General features: G+C 41.8%; 1 protein-coding gene across 1 annotated transcript; it reads right to left on the reverse strand.

The window, feature by feature from the left end:
- Window positions 1-2437: 2437 nt before the first annotated feature.
- Window positions 2438-8990, reverse strand: EBP (EBP cholestenol delta-isomerase). Its single transcript, XM_063294158.1, has 5 exons — window positions 8942-8990; window positions 7260-7643; window positions 5307-5343; window positions 4227-4357; window positions 2438-3780 (listed from the first exon to the last, which is right to left on the reverse strand). Exons 2-5 carry the CDS (start codon window positions 7567-7569, stop codon window positions 3569-3571), a joined length of 690 nt encoding a protein of 229 aa, XP_063150228.1. The 5' UTR covers window positions 7570-7643; window positions 8942-8990; the 3' UTR covers window positions 2438-3568.
- Window positions 8991-14184: the final 5194 nt, after the last annotated feature.

Consider the following 14184-nt stretch of genomic DNA (forward strand, 5'->3'; position numbering starts at 1 on the left):
GTAGCCCTTCAGAAACTTCCCCCATTTTGTCTCAGCAGCCCCGCTTGGTCCTTCAGACAAGAGACAGAGACTAGTGTCTTGGAGCAGAAGGTAGCTGTGGTTCTATCTTGGAAAAATGGGAAATTCTCTCTGGCGTACAGGAATCTCAGTTGTGCCATGGCTTCCAAGAAACCAGTAGTCTGCGGCTTCTCTCAGTTTCTCTGAAAAGAGCTTTGGGATCCTGGGCCATTTACTTTCGCTTGGCAAAAGAATGGTATGTGTGGGGGGTCACCTAAAGAGGATAAATAACAACCTGCTAGGACAGTGCAGTTATATATGTGCTCCATAACTCTGGGTGGATCACAATACCCTCCCCCCAAAATAAAAACAATAAAACCCAAACCTGGCACCTTAACCACACTCTTCAATACATCCAGCAGGACAATCCCCAGGCTCCAACCTCACCCCATCCCAGCACTTGGGGGAAGCGCCAGCTCTTTATATCTTTCCAGAAGACTAGAAGGATGGGGCCTGCCAGATCCCAGGGGAAGGGTGTTCAATGGAAAGTCACACTTCCCAAGTCCCACCAGATGGTAACATCTGAGGGAAGGGAGCTAGAGTAACCCGATAGAACAAGCAGATACCCTCAGGGAGAGGCAGTCCCACAAATAACCTGGCTCCATGCCATGTAGGGTTTTAAGGGTATAACCAGCACCTTAAATTGCACCCAAAGAGACCGGGAGCCAGTGCAGCTTGTGCAACAACAGAGTAATATGGGCAAATTGAGGGGCACCAAACACTGCGGACACTGCCACACGCTGGGCCAGTTGTAACTTCCAAGGGCAGCCCCATAAAGAGCACGTTGAAGTTTTCCAACCAGAAAGTGACCAAGGCATGAGTGATCATGCATAAGGCTTCCCAGTCCAGGAATAGATGCAATTGGCACACAAGATGAATCTGTGCCCTCCCTGCTATGGCTGCCACCTGCTCCTTGAACAGGAGGCATGAGTTCAGGAGGACCCCCAAACTGCACACCAGCTATCTGGGGAATTGCTACTCCATCAAGAATCAAAGATAAAAATACATCACCAGATCCAGGGGAGGCAAATACCCAAAGCCATTGCAAGGTCTGAGTTGGAGCCTGTTCCTCCCCATCCAGGCTCTCTCAGCCTCCAGATACTGGGTCAACACCAAAATAGCATCACCTGCCTAGCCAGTATTGATACTGCACTGCCTGCTGTCAAATGACCTCACCCAGCGGTTTCATGTAGATGTTAAAGAGGAGTGGGAGAGCTCTGAGCCATGCCATCACAGTTATAAAGCTCAAGGATTAGCACATGATCAAGATAACTGATAAGGCTGAAGGCCAGGTGTCTCCGGAGAAGTATGCTTGTCGTACCTAGGTATTCAGCGATGCATAAAAATAAACTGGGGGTTGTTATTTCCTTTTCTAGAAGTAGCAATTTAACATTAATTTGGAAAGCACGAAACTTTTTCATTAAGTACTTCTTTTAATTCTTAGAGCTTAGACAAAGTGACCTTATCACCTCTTCAGTGCTCTTTTCCAGAAGCAGGATGGAGGAAATTTTAAAAATCCAAGGCTTTTACTTAAGCCCGGTTGTGTTTTGTACATATACATTACATTTTCAGAAAGGACGTACCCTTCACCAACTCTTTTCCTGATCACTCCAATGACATCTACTCAGCCTACTTTGCAGTCTCAGATTTTATAAATTGGTCTTCTAACACTTCCAGTGTCTGCCCAGTTGCCTTCTATTCTCGCAAGCCAGTGCCAACAAGCATAGCACAAGGAGATCTGGAATATTACAGTCACGACAGCAAAATGCAAACCCAACATTTACTACTTTAGACTTCTCTACTCCAGCCAAAAAGGAGTTCAGTTGGTCTTCTATGCCTTATACATCACTGCTTCTCTTTCACCAGAAAATTATTGAAATAAATTTTTTGTAGGATAATACAATGAAACTCTACAGTTAAAATCACATCCTAGTATTACAGTTTGATTACATTTTTCAAAAGATCAAATTATTTACCCATTTAATGTATCTTTTAAACAGTTCAGAGGAAACACAATGTTCTATGCAATTTGGAGAGAAAATTTCCACCAAGATTTTCTTGTCTTTGAAGCCTTACCCAACTCATACAACATGGAGATTGTTTATTAAAATGTCACACCTCAGTTTACAAATAAGGGAGTATAGCACTGTACAGATGGTACTCAAGGGGGTGGAACTTGGGATACAGTAAACTGGAACATTGTTTAGAAAATATTTGTCCCTAAAGCAAATATCTGTCTGCTTATATATAAAACTTTATGCTGGATTTTCTGCTGCAGACACATGCTGATGTCTGAACATCCCAAAGCAGTTGAAAAAATTAAGTGGAAAAGGAAAGAAAAGGAAAAGGAAAAAGTGGTGATGTAATGGTTGCCTATTCTAACAGACTCAGTCTCACAAGCAGGTGCTTGAGGATAACTGTTTTACTGAAAGAATAGTGTGCAAATACAAAGAAAGCTGAGAATGAGCAACAGCGCGCCAAATACAAACTAAAAACCCTCGCTTCAAACCTGATCCTGCCCAAGCTCCCCCTTAGCAACCACCCCCTCCCAGGTGTTGGCAACCATCGCACATCAGCCTGAGAAAGTAACCTTGAACACATACAATAACCCAAACATACATTCCTCAGTTACAGTAAGGAGATTACAGCCTGGCATGGCTGAAAATCCCCTCCCAGCAAACGTGAGACACGGATCAAAAAAATGACATGCGAAACGTTACGATGTATTCAGTACATTGGAACGATGAACATGACAGGTGATGTCAAAGTATTTTCTACTATTCTTCCACTACACCCTTAAGGACTTACTCCAGCAGTTCCCTAGGGACAGAGCTCAGGTGTGGAGATCTAATAGCTTCTTTGTCCTACCTCAAAGCATTTGTAATTCTTGAGTGACAGTTCCCAGTTCAAGCCAGTCGCTAGCTATTTGTTCCACATGGGAAGAAAAAATCTTCACGGCAAGTAGTTGAATCCCTTTATATGGACAGGAACAAGTTGTGAACTCCTGTAACGCTACCTTCTGCTTGGTCCTACGCTGAGAACAGGAAAGAGACTGAATGTTTCCTGCATAGCCTCCATATTCCAGTTGTATGAATACTAGATGTGGGGCTCTCACTGCAGGCTTAAGCGATCATAGCTCCAGGTATCAAGGGAAACAAAGCTACGTGGTCTGTAGCAGTGCTCTGTTCAACACTGACTTATACTATGAAGACAGTATTAGCTGAGCCACCTGACCCTAATGACATTTATTTAGAAGTAAAACCTCCTGACCACAAAGTCACATGAAGACAAAATTGCAATCTTAACCTTAGAGCTATGAACACTTAAAGAAGTGGAAGAGAATGGCCACCATCAATGGTGCTGTTTGTCTATCAATTCAATATAAAACCTGAACGGGGGAGAAACCACAGGAAATATCTAGACAAGTGCAGAGGGACAGGAGGAGGAGCATAACGTATGAGATCAACCTCTGAATGGCTGGAAGTACCAATATGACCTTCTGTGCAAGAGATCAATGTTCCTTGAACTTGCTGGCATCCACTACTCTCTGGCAAGCGCTGAGATGTTTCCAGGCATCCCAGATGAGAAGAGAGGGAATGATAATCCACAGGCCATTCATGAAGACAAAATAAAACCAGAAATAGAGCGGGTGCCACATCTCACTATGGCAAAAGCCATCACGGTATTCAGTGTAGAAGTACAGAATGTCTCCATATAGTTGACCTATGGTTAAAGATACAGACGCAAAATGACCAATTAAAGTAGGATGAAAAGAAAACATCAGAAGTAGCCCAGCCAAATAGGAAATGCAGTCAGGTGCATGGAAAGTTATGAGAGAATAAAAATGTTAAATTAATTGCTTTTGAAAGATTGGATAAGCATTTATATACCCTAACATATTCTCCCACAAAAGAGAGTGTCTTAGGAGGAAGAGCAATATGATCATAAAACTGATCATCATACATGCTCTTCTTATACCAAATTGTGACACAAGGACATAAGTAGCAGCATTTGCATGTTGACTTCCATTACATGCATCATCCTTTGCTTCTCCTTGCCTCCTTATAGACACCCAAGAGAACCACAGGCTTATTACTAGAGCGTGTTGAGGGGTAACTAAGAGTCAGAATACTTAGGGATTTGGGCTTGCATTTGCCTTGCGTACCTACCCAGTGACACCACTAGCTGCAGCACATATCGATGGGACTGGCCTGAAAGAAATGCTACTGCAGTCCAAAGACTGAGGGGACCCCAAAGATAGGCAGTGACGGTCTCCATACAAACTATGGAATTGTCAGCTCTGCAGATACAAAAATGAAATTAAAGTCATTGGATGTCCCAAAACATCCCAACTTTCTTACGGTTCACTACTTTCAAACCTGGATGGAGGGAGAGAAAGAGCATGGAGGGAGGGAGGGATGCCAATAGGAGAATGCTTCATTTTATTTGATGAAGTAGGCAATGGAATGCACATTATCTTAAGCCATGAATCAAAACTTACAAACTGTACATCATGCTGAGCTAAACCAAGTTAAGTGACATTCTGGTTACCCTGAAACATTAAACTACACAAGGCAATAAACACATCATCAGGCCAAACTGCAGAATCTGCTCATAATAGGAAAGTGAGCTGATGCAAGTTCTTCCTGTTCAAGCCTTCCCATTTTATTTCCCTAGGCTCAGCTACTTCAGCTGAGGGGGAAAGAGAAAAAAAGAATGGGAAAAAATGGGGAAAAAACAGGATTTAGCCAACCCTTGCCAATAAAATAGCCATGCTCACCCACCAGATCTTCCACTGAGATGGGGGAACCCCACTGATAATGCTCATCCCAAATGTTTATGAACATGAGACTGGAAAACAAATTTCATTCTCCTATTTGCTCTTTTAGAGCATCAGTAGAATTCAAACCATTATTTTTTTCTAAAATACTTTAGAAATCTAGAAGATTAGAATCCTTAAAAAGCAATGCAGGGGCCCTTATAATTTTGTTGTGCTGTATTGTACTCAGCCTGTTAAAGAATTGCCTTAGCAACTGGAAATATATTACAGAACGCATGCAAACATTTGGACATCTCAGCTATACTTATGATTGTATTATGTCAAGTCATCCTTTCCCTCCCCACCACACTGAGGCCAGGTACCTGTGTTCAAAATTGCTTAGTGCTGGGCCTTTGCAGAAATATGTCCTTACTCATCCATTTAACAAAGACCAATGCCCCTTGCCTGTCATTTCAAAGCTGATACTTACATGATATATCTGCTGTCACCTTTGGCGTATTCCTTCCCTGGAATATAGCAAGAAGATACAAAATAAGGGGAAGCATTGCTGGGTAGAGAAATGAAGAATTCCTAAGAACTGTGGTGGGAAGGGTTTGTGAATTTCCCTGTATTTTTCTTAAATATTCATTAATTAACTAACTATAATTAACTAACAGGGTTGTGCAGCACTTTAGATACAAAGGCAAATAGGTGCTTTGGAGCACCCAGAGGTGCAAAAAAAGACACCTGTCTGCAACTCCTTAAATCAAACACATCTTTTCTGAAGCTTCCAAGCACTTCCTATCCTAGAAGACCAAACAAATAATTAATGAGTGATTGTTTAGACCACATGAATGTTATGCCAATACAATTTTTCTAAATACATGAGGAGTTACTTTAGACCTGCCTAAAATCATACTTGTTTGTTAACAAATGCAAATGTTTGTTCTTAGGAAATGCAAATTTTCAGCTCTTGCAGTTTTGGTGATACTGGCAGGATTCAAACTCTCTGTTAAATTCAGATGTAGTCACTGGATTTGAAGGAGGTGGTTTTAGTTTAGTGTTGTATATGAACCCATTCATTATGGCTTATTTAGCAAACCATGGCTTAGCTTGATGTGTGAAGCAGGTCACTGTGACTAACGAAGAACATAAAGCTTATCAGTCTGATTTCTGCTTGCCTTATCATTACACTTCCAAAGCATAACACTATATCTAAAGTATTTTTACCTAGATTTTATGGGGTGAAGAGTTTTGACCTGCAGATACTGTATTGCTGGCTAAAACTCCCAGCAGCCCTTATCAGTAACGGCAATGGGACAGGATGCTGGGATTTATAATTCAAAAAGATCTGAAAGTTTGATGGCCTTTCAGCTGATGTCGTTATCAGCTATTATCACTCCTGCAAAAATGACAGCTTTCTAGGTATATATGTTAATGTAAATATATAAACCAAACTTGTCCAGTCTGGTAACTTTCAGGTGTGTGCTGGATTTCAGTTCTCATTCCCTCCCTCTTATCTGGAGAACATCAGGTGGAAGATGCTGCATGGATTAATCTCAAATAAGCGGTAATCTGTCTCCAAGTAGACTTACTCTATCTACAAGAGATAGTGTTAGATCTTGTTGGTGATATACATGATATATCTAATTGGACTGTATTCTACATGCTGGCTAATTCTGAGTTTAGATAAGGCAAAGGAAATAATTAGGGAACAGATTGGTTAAGGTGTTGGTGTAGAAACCAGGAGACGATGAGTTATAGGTCTCCCTTAGGCATGAAAGCCGGCTGGGTGGCTTTGGGCCGGTCACTCTCTCAGCCCAACCCACCTCACAGGGTTGTTCTTATGGAGAAAATGGGAGGCAGTGCTGAACGAGGGGGATTTACAATGGGTCCTTGCAGTGGTCACGTGAGCGTGATTCATGTGCTTGGCAACTAGCTCACAGTTATGACATCACAGCATCCCACAGTCACACAATTGCCATTTGTGACCTTCACTGCTGGCTTCCAACAAGCAAAGTCAACGGGGAAGCCAGCAGCAGGTCGCAAATGGCAATCACATGACTGCGGGATACTGCGACCATGCAGGATTCGCCTAACGATGGCAACTGGGACTGCTGTTCTAAGTTGGTGTTGTCGCATGACATTGCGCCTTACGACCATGTTGCTTAGCGACAAAGTTGCTGGTCCCAATTACCATTTGTAAGCAAGGACTACCTGTACAAGGATGTTGTCACACAAATGCCACAATCACATACTTGTGTCCTGAAGTCTGACCCAAGTACATAATAGAGGTATTGACAGGATTGACAAACATGTGTCATTTGCCCCTATTTGTGCCTCCTGCAGATGTTCCTGCCTACCCCCCAATTTCCTCCATGTTAACCTGCTGCATCATTTTTTCCAAAGTCAGAGACCAAACCCAGACAGACACACATCTTACAGAGCTGTGAGAGAAAAGATAGATCCCCTGGGATTTCCATGTAGTAGAGGCAAAACCAGCCTTCAATGACACCATGAATAAAACCACAGATGGTAAACCAGCAAATGACCAAGGAGCGCCAGGTTCCAAAAAGGCCTGATCTCTTGTTCTGCCAGCCTGCTATGAACCAAGCCAGTATCAGGAGAGTTCCTGAAGCAGAGAATAAGAATGTCAGCATATGCCATAAGGGTCGATCATTTGGGACGTAATTTTGGAGCTCCAAATTCCGAGGCCAGTACGGGTGGTGGACAACAACAGGCTTTGCTTCCATAGCACTCGAGAAAGCTTGTGTTAAGCCAGTGAAAAAGCAAGGGCGTCCTCTTCTTCTGGAAGAAAATGATCCACCTGCATTGAATACAGAGAACCAGCTAAACACAACCTATTGTCAGATTCATTTGGCTGGCAGCCCAAAAAATAAAAACAGAACTTATCCTAAAATCCAAAATATACAGAGTGTCCCAAAAGTCTTTGTCAGTGCCACAATTGGGGGGGGGGGCAAGCAGGGCATGTGCCACAGGCACCATGCTGGGGGAATGCCAAAATTAGCGCTGGGGGGGTGCCAAAATGGGTGTGGAATCCATGTTTGCCCCGGGTGACACAGACCCTAGTTGCAGGCCTGGTCTTCATGCAGTTTTAAGCTTTTAGAAGTGTCCTTATAAAAGCTTGCCTGCCACTGGTTTTAAATACATTTACATCTAGACCATTGTTTCTCAAACTTGGCAACTTTAAGACGTGTGGACTTCAACTCCCAGAATTCCCCAGCAAGCATGGCTGCCTGGGGAATTCTGGGAGTTGATGTCCACATGTCCTAAAGCTGCCAAGCTTGAAAAACACTGATCTAGACTACTTTCTTACTCCAGAATATTTTCCCCTTCAAAGCTTTGTTGCTCAACTTATTTATTTATATAACTTATACAGTAGTTCCTTTCACACAAATGACTCCAATGGATGAGTTGATTCCAATGGGTCAGTGATTCCTAGAACAAGCATGTTCCTTGAGGAAGCAAGAAATGAGCTCCAGGCAGAGGCTTCTCTAGTCTACCATCCTAAAATGCGACAGTTCCACTCAGAGGGAGAGTTATCTTTCAGCCTCCAAAGAGCTTCAAAGCAAGACCGTACTTCCCAATATTCAGTGCCATCCCTACACCCAAAGTGGACATTTCCTGAGGGCTCCATAACTGGTTTTCAGAACTGGGAGCAACCTACTTGTTAAGACAACATCCACAGACAATTTCACAGCAGTGAGATTTCTCATTCGCTGATAGCAACTTAACAGCTACTACTACAAGCTGGAAGTTACTTTATGTTACTTATCCTTTACCAGCTGACAAACTTTTTTTTTCAGAATTATCCTTCAGTTCCAGCTTGAAGAAGAAAAATGGCCAGTACTTTTCATTTCACGATTTGGCAATCGTCTGTCCTCGCACAAAAGCAAATCAGCAGGACGGTCTTACCAGCACCTGGTGCAGAAACTCCTAACACCGTGTGCTGCAGTGAGGCACTCTGCAAATACAGTACACACTAAAACAGTTCTGCCCCATAGCATACAATTACCCCATATACTCTTTGATCATAGGGGAAACATCAAAAAACCTATCAGTCATCCAGGAAATCTTACACTCAAGTCAAGTTTCAAACCTTACCCAACGTTTCACTCGCAAAAGCTTTTCTTCTGTTTTCTAAATCCTAGCACTAAATCCCGTAAAACCCTCGGTGGGTATGGAAGACGGCAGATACGTCAGCCAATCACCGTCCCCTAAGATAAAAGGCGGGGCTCCTACTAGAGCCTTTTGCTTTACGCGCACAACTAATGGGAGAGTAAACTCTGACGTCACAAAGTATTCTAGCAAACCGATTGGTGGAAGATGGCTGAGGCCATATCGGACGATGGGTGCTGTTCTCCGCCTTCTCCCGTCTGTTCTTGTACATCGTTTATTAATTCTCTAACAGATAGATAATAAACAAATGATACCCGCCCATCTACCCAAGGAATTATAATAAGTCATGGTTTGAGTTGCCATGGTTTATTGAATAAGCCACTATGGCTGGGCACCCAATACATTTAAACATCACCCTCCTGCATATCCACAAAGTGCTAAATCACAACAAATTTTGCTTCAACGTAGATAAACATTGTGTCTAACTAAACCATGGCTTAGCATCTTGTATGCTTTCAGCTAGTGTGGTAAAAAAACTGCAGTTAGCCAAATCGTGGGTTAGTGTATTGTATGTTTTCTGAGCGTTTTCTCTCAGGCTGTATTACCTGCCAATAGAAATTGATGAAACGGAGTGTGGAAGAGTCACCCCCTCTCCATTATTTCACGGCGCTCGAACTACACGTGAACGAGGACGGGAGATTGCAAGCCAAGCCGTTGGTTTGAGAGGCTAGGGACAAATTCACCTTTTCCTTAACAGAAATTGCTGGGAGAAAAATAATCGTGTTCTCACTCATTGGGGAAAAGAGAAGGTGGATGATTTTAATTATCAGAGTGCCTGCAATCACACTTCCTTCTTGCTGTAGCTTCTGCAATCAATGCGTTTACCTCCTAGCTGGAGTCACACCTCATTGGCTATATTAACTGGAATGCAGTGCAGCCTTCCTTTCTCCGAGATCTCTCCTAGCTCAGTTCTATTAAGTCATCTTAATCACAGGTTAATTTTGGCAGCTGAAGTCCACACATCTTAGAGTTCTCAAGGTTGAGAAACACTGAATTGGGGTGATCTGAACATTAGGGTTAAGGCCAGTACCTTAAACTGTATCTGATAGGGAATTTTCAGTGCAGAATGATTGCTGTACCTAGCTGCCATATTTTGCACCAACTGCAATTTCCAATGATTCTGCGAGGACAGGCTCCATGGAAAGCATGTGACAGCAATCAAGATGGAACGTAAGCAAGGTGCTGGTAACTATCACTAAGGGTCAGAGTTTGTATACTAGCAGTAATTGTACAAATATGCTCCTCACCTCTCAATTCCCATTCAGCAGCTCACAAACAAGAACGTAAGAGTTTCACACAGATTCTGAGTAGGCAAGTTTATTGCAAAAGTGTTAGGTTACAGAATCTTGGACCCTAGATACATGTACCTTGGTCCTCATTTAACAGGAGGATGTTTAGGCAGAGCTTTTCTTTTGCCTTTGATCCTTTTTCTGCCTGAGTCTTGGTCTAATGGGGAGGATGCATTTCACTTCTTCGACATCATTAAAAAAAAGTCTGTCTGTTCTTCTCCTGCAATATTTTGGAAGGACCTATTTTTATTCCCAGGCTCAGAGAATTCCATCACATCTCCATAGCCATTATCTGCAAATCTAGTGATGGGAGTTGTGGTGTTGGTGTGCATGTGCAGCAATGATCACACTGAAACTTTGAACTTGCTCTTTTGGAGAGCATGCAGTGAACTCAAAGCAGGCTTCTGAAGGACTGCCAAATATTAACTCACACTGATATCCCAACATGTTGATATAACCTGATTTGTAAGAGGTTAGAGGCTCTAGTAAGAAATCAGTTGGCCAGCCATGGATTATGTAATATCCAACCCAAAAACTGATTGGGACATTAGTCCACTTACAACCCCCCCCCAATTTGGGATAACATCTGGGGATTTGGGGAGAAGATAAGGGAAGAGGGAAACTGTTTTGTATTAAGGGAAGAGGGAAATGTTTGCCTGGGCAAATAGAACCTAAGGTAAGATTTATAGTTTGAACCATGATTAGTGGCTCCTATCATTTGTGAAAGTAAAATAACTTCAGGAAGACAAATTATATGTCCTGTGTGAAAAGTATTAGATGATAAATTAATATCCCAACAGAATGAATGACAAATAGATGTAACGAAAGAAGATGTGGAAATTGCTTGGAACAGAGCAAAAACAATTATGTTAGAAAATGCCCCATAAGTGTGTGAAGTTATGCCAATGAGAAGTATGAAAAAAGATGCTTGGCAGAATAATGGGAATAAACTGTGGATAAGGAAAAAAAAGGCATATTAGAGAATGATTTCTGAAAAAACAAGGATCAGAGAAATAACTTTTATCTGCCGCCTCGCTTGGGTTAGGAGGAGCACCAGTTCATCTTGGGGTGGCTAGTATCATAGATCTCTCCCCAACAAATACAATCTTCACTGCTTGGATTTTATATCTATTTTATTTTTATTTATTGGTCTATTTATATTGTAATTTATATGTTTTAATTCTGATTTTATTGTAAACCGCCCAGAGTCCCCTTTTGGGAAAAATGGGCAGTGATAGAAATTTGAAGAATAAATAAATAAAGTTAGCAGAGAGAAGAAAGATAGTTGCAGACAATATACTCTAAAGAGTAAGAAGTAGATAAGCAGTTAAGGAGGCAGAGAAAACGCAGAATAATTTTGAATGAAATAAAAAAAATTCAAAGTAGGGGAAGAGGGCTAACCAAGGAGCTTCTGCCAGAGTGAATAAATAGAATTTAAAATGAAAGTGAGGAAAGGATTTGGAATGAAACTAAAGTAAGGGAATGCTGAAAAGGATAGAGATTTGTATGGGAATTACAGTGATATGTGAAAGCGTAGAACTGAAATGTTATAAATGTTAGTTTCCAAGAAAAAAATGGTGAAAAGGAAATCAAAGATCCTGTGAATGTTAAAAAAATGGCAAGGCTGAAGGATTAGAGAGTGTAACTGGAAAAATGCTAAAAAAATGGGATGCTTATGGAATAGTGTAACTTGTTTAATGTGTGTGAGGAATACATGATGATTAGGGGAAAGGTAGCAACAATGAATGCAGAAAAAACAGAGGGATTAGTTTTTTAATCTAAAAACTAATAGAAAAGGGGTTGAGCCAAATTCTGAATGGGTACAAGATGTGATAAGGAACAAAATTTGGGAGTGTATCGTACCAGGGGTGGGGGAAACCAGATTTTTTCAATGGGCCATTGAGAAATGTGTGAACGTGAAACAATTTATTGTATGTTTGTTTAGAGGAAGTGTATGATAAAGTGAATAGGCCTGGATTATGGAAGGCTTTGCATAAACATAGAGGTTAATTGCTGAATGCAGGAAAAGTAGTGTATGATGGAAGCAAAACACGTATGAGAATGTTTTGTGAATGGTTCAACTTTGAGCAGGTAGCAGACAAGTGATGTCTGTCCCTTTGGTTGCTTAACATATTTTAGATATATGTATAAAAAATGTTTGTAGTGATATTAGAGGTTTGTTGGTTGGTGATGTAAATGTATGCATAATTTTGTATGCCCAGAACCTGAATGGTTTGCCACAAATGATAGGCTCACTGTATGATGCATCAAGGAACATGGATCTGAAAATTCATGTATCAAAGACTAAGGTAGTTGTATCTGTTAAGGAAAACTGGGCAAATAATTGCAAGTTTTATACATAAATGATGAAAAATAGAGCAAATAGGTGAATGCACATATACTGGTCATTGAACAGAGATGGAAAAAGAGCTAGAGACTTTTTAAGACATGAAAATGTTGGAATGCAAGTAGTGGATAATACATGTTCTGTTATGAGAAATGAAAATTGAAAGAACCAACAATGGCTGTATATCAGTATGTGTTCCTGTTCAATTTGTTACGAGAAAGTGAGAGCTGCGTTACTCTACATTAAGAGAAACAGAAAAAGAAGATGAATGCCATGAGAACAGATGACTTAAGTGTGCACACTGCAGTAAAACAAGAAGAGCCGGGATCAGGAATGAAGAAGTGCTGAATAAATGTGCACGAAGCGACTGACCAGTATGCTCTTACTAAGCAACTCGGAATCAGACACCTTGCCAATCTAAAGTACTGCAAATCCTCGGCCAGCAACACAGGCCTACCCTATGTGCTACCCCTAATTGAAAGAGCTGACTCGAGATTCCCCACCCAAGCTCCCCTCTCACACCCCTTGTATTTCTGTGGGGGAGGTGGGAAAGCCTACTGGTCAGGATTTCTCCAGAGCAGGGTTTCTCAACCTTGGCAACTTTAAGGTGTGTGGACTTCTGAAGTCCACACTTCTTAAAGTTGCCAAGGTTGAGAAACACTGCTCCAGAGGATGCTGTTGTTTATTCGTTTAGTCGCTTCCGACTCTTCGTGACTTCATGGACCAGCCCACGCCAGAGCTTCCTGTCGGTCGTCAACACCCCCAGCTCCCCCAGGGACGAGTCCGTCACCTCTAGAATATCATCCATCCATCTTGCCCTTGGTCGACCCCTCTTCCTTTTGCCTTCCACTCTCCCTAGCATCAGCATCTTCTCCAGGGTGTCCTGTCTTCTCATTATGTGGCCAAAGTATTTCAGTTTTGCCTTTAATATCATTCCCTCAAGTGAGCAGTCTGGCTTTATTTCCTGGAGGATGGACTGGTTGGATCTTCTTGCAGTCCAAGGCACTCTCAGAATTTTCCTCCAACACCACAGTTCAAAAGCATCGATCTTCCTTCGCTCAGCCTTCCTTATGGTCCAGCTCTCGCAGCCATATGTTACTACAGGGAACACCATTGCTTTAACTATGCAGGCCTTTGTTGTCAGTGTGATGTCTCTGCTCTTAACTATTTTATCGAGATTTGTCATTGCTCTTCTTCCAAGGATTAAGTGTCTTCTGATTTCCTGACTGCAGTCAGCATCTGCAGTAATCTTTGCACCTAGGAATACAAAGTCTTTCACTGCTTCTACATTTTCTCCCTCTATTTGCCAGTTATCAATCAAGCTGGTTGCCATAATCTTGGTTTTTTTGAGGTTTAGCTGCAAGCCAGCTTTTGCACTTTCTTCTTTCACCTTCATCATAAGGCTCCTCAGTTCCTCTTCACTTTCAGCCATCAAAGTGGTATCATCTGCATATCTGAGATTGTTAATGTTTCTTCCAGAGATTTTAACTCCAGCCTTGGATTCCTCAAGGCCAGCTTGTCGCATGATGTGT

The sequence above is a fragment of the Candoia aspera genome, chromosome 2 (genome assembly GCF_035149785.1).
Source record: "Candoia aspera isolate rCanAsp1 chromosome 2, rCanAsp1.hap2, whole genome shotgun sequence".
Taxonomy (NCBI): Eukaryota; Metazoa; Chordata; class Lepidosauria; order Squamata; family Boidae; genus Candoia; species Candoia aspera.

Coding starts and splice junctions, on each gene's coding strand:
- EBP (XM_063294158.1), bottom strand. CDS start 7,569: ATGGAAGCAAAGCCTGTTGTTGTCCACCACCCGTACTGGCCTCGGAAT. Junction 5,344..7,259: donor ATCTTTTCTCTCACAGCTCT/GTAAGATGTGTG, acceptor GCTATATTCCAG/GGAAGGAATACGCCAAAGGT. Junction 4,358..5,306: donor GGTGACAGCAGATATATCAT/GTAAGTATCAGC, acceptor TTGTATCTGCAG/AGCTGACAATTCCATAGTTT.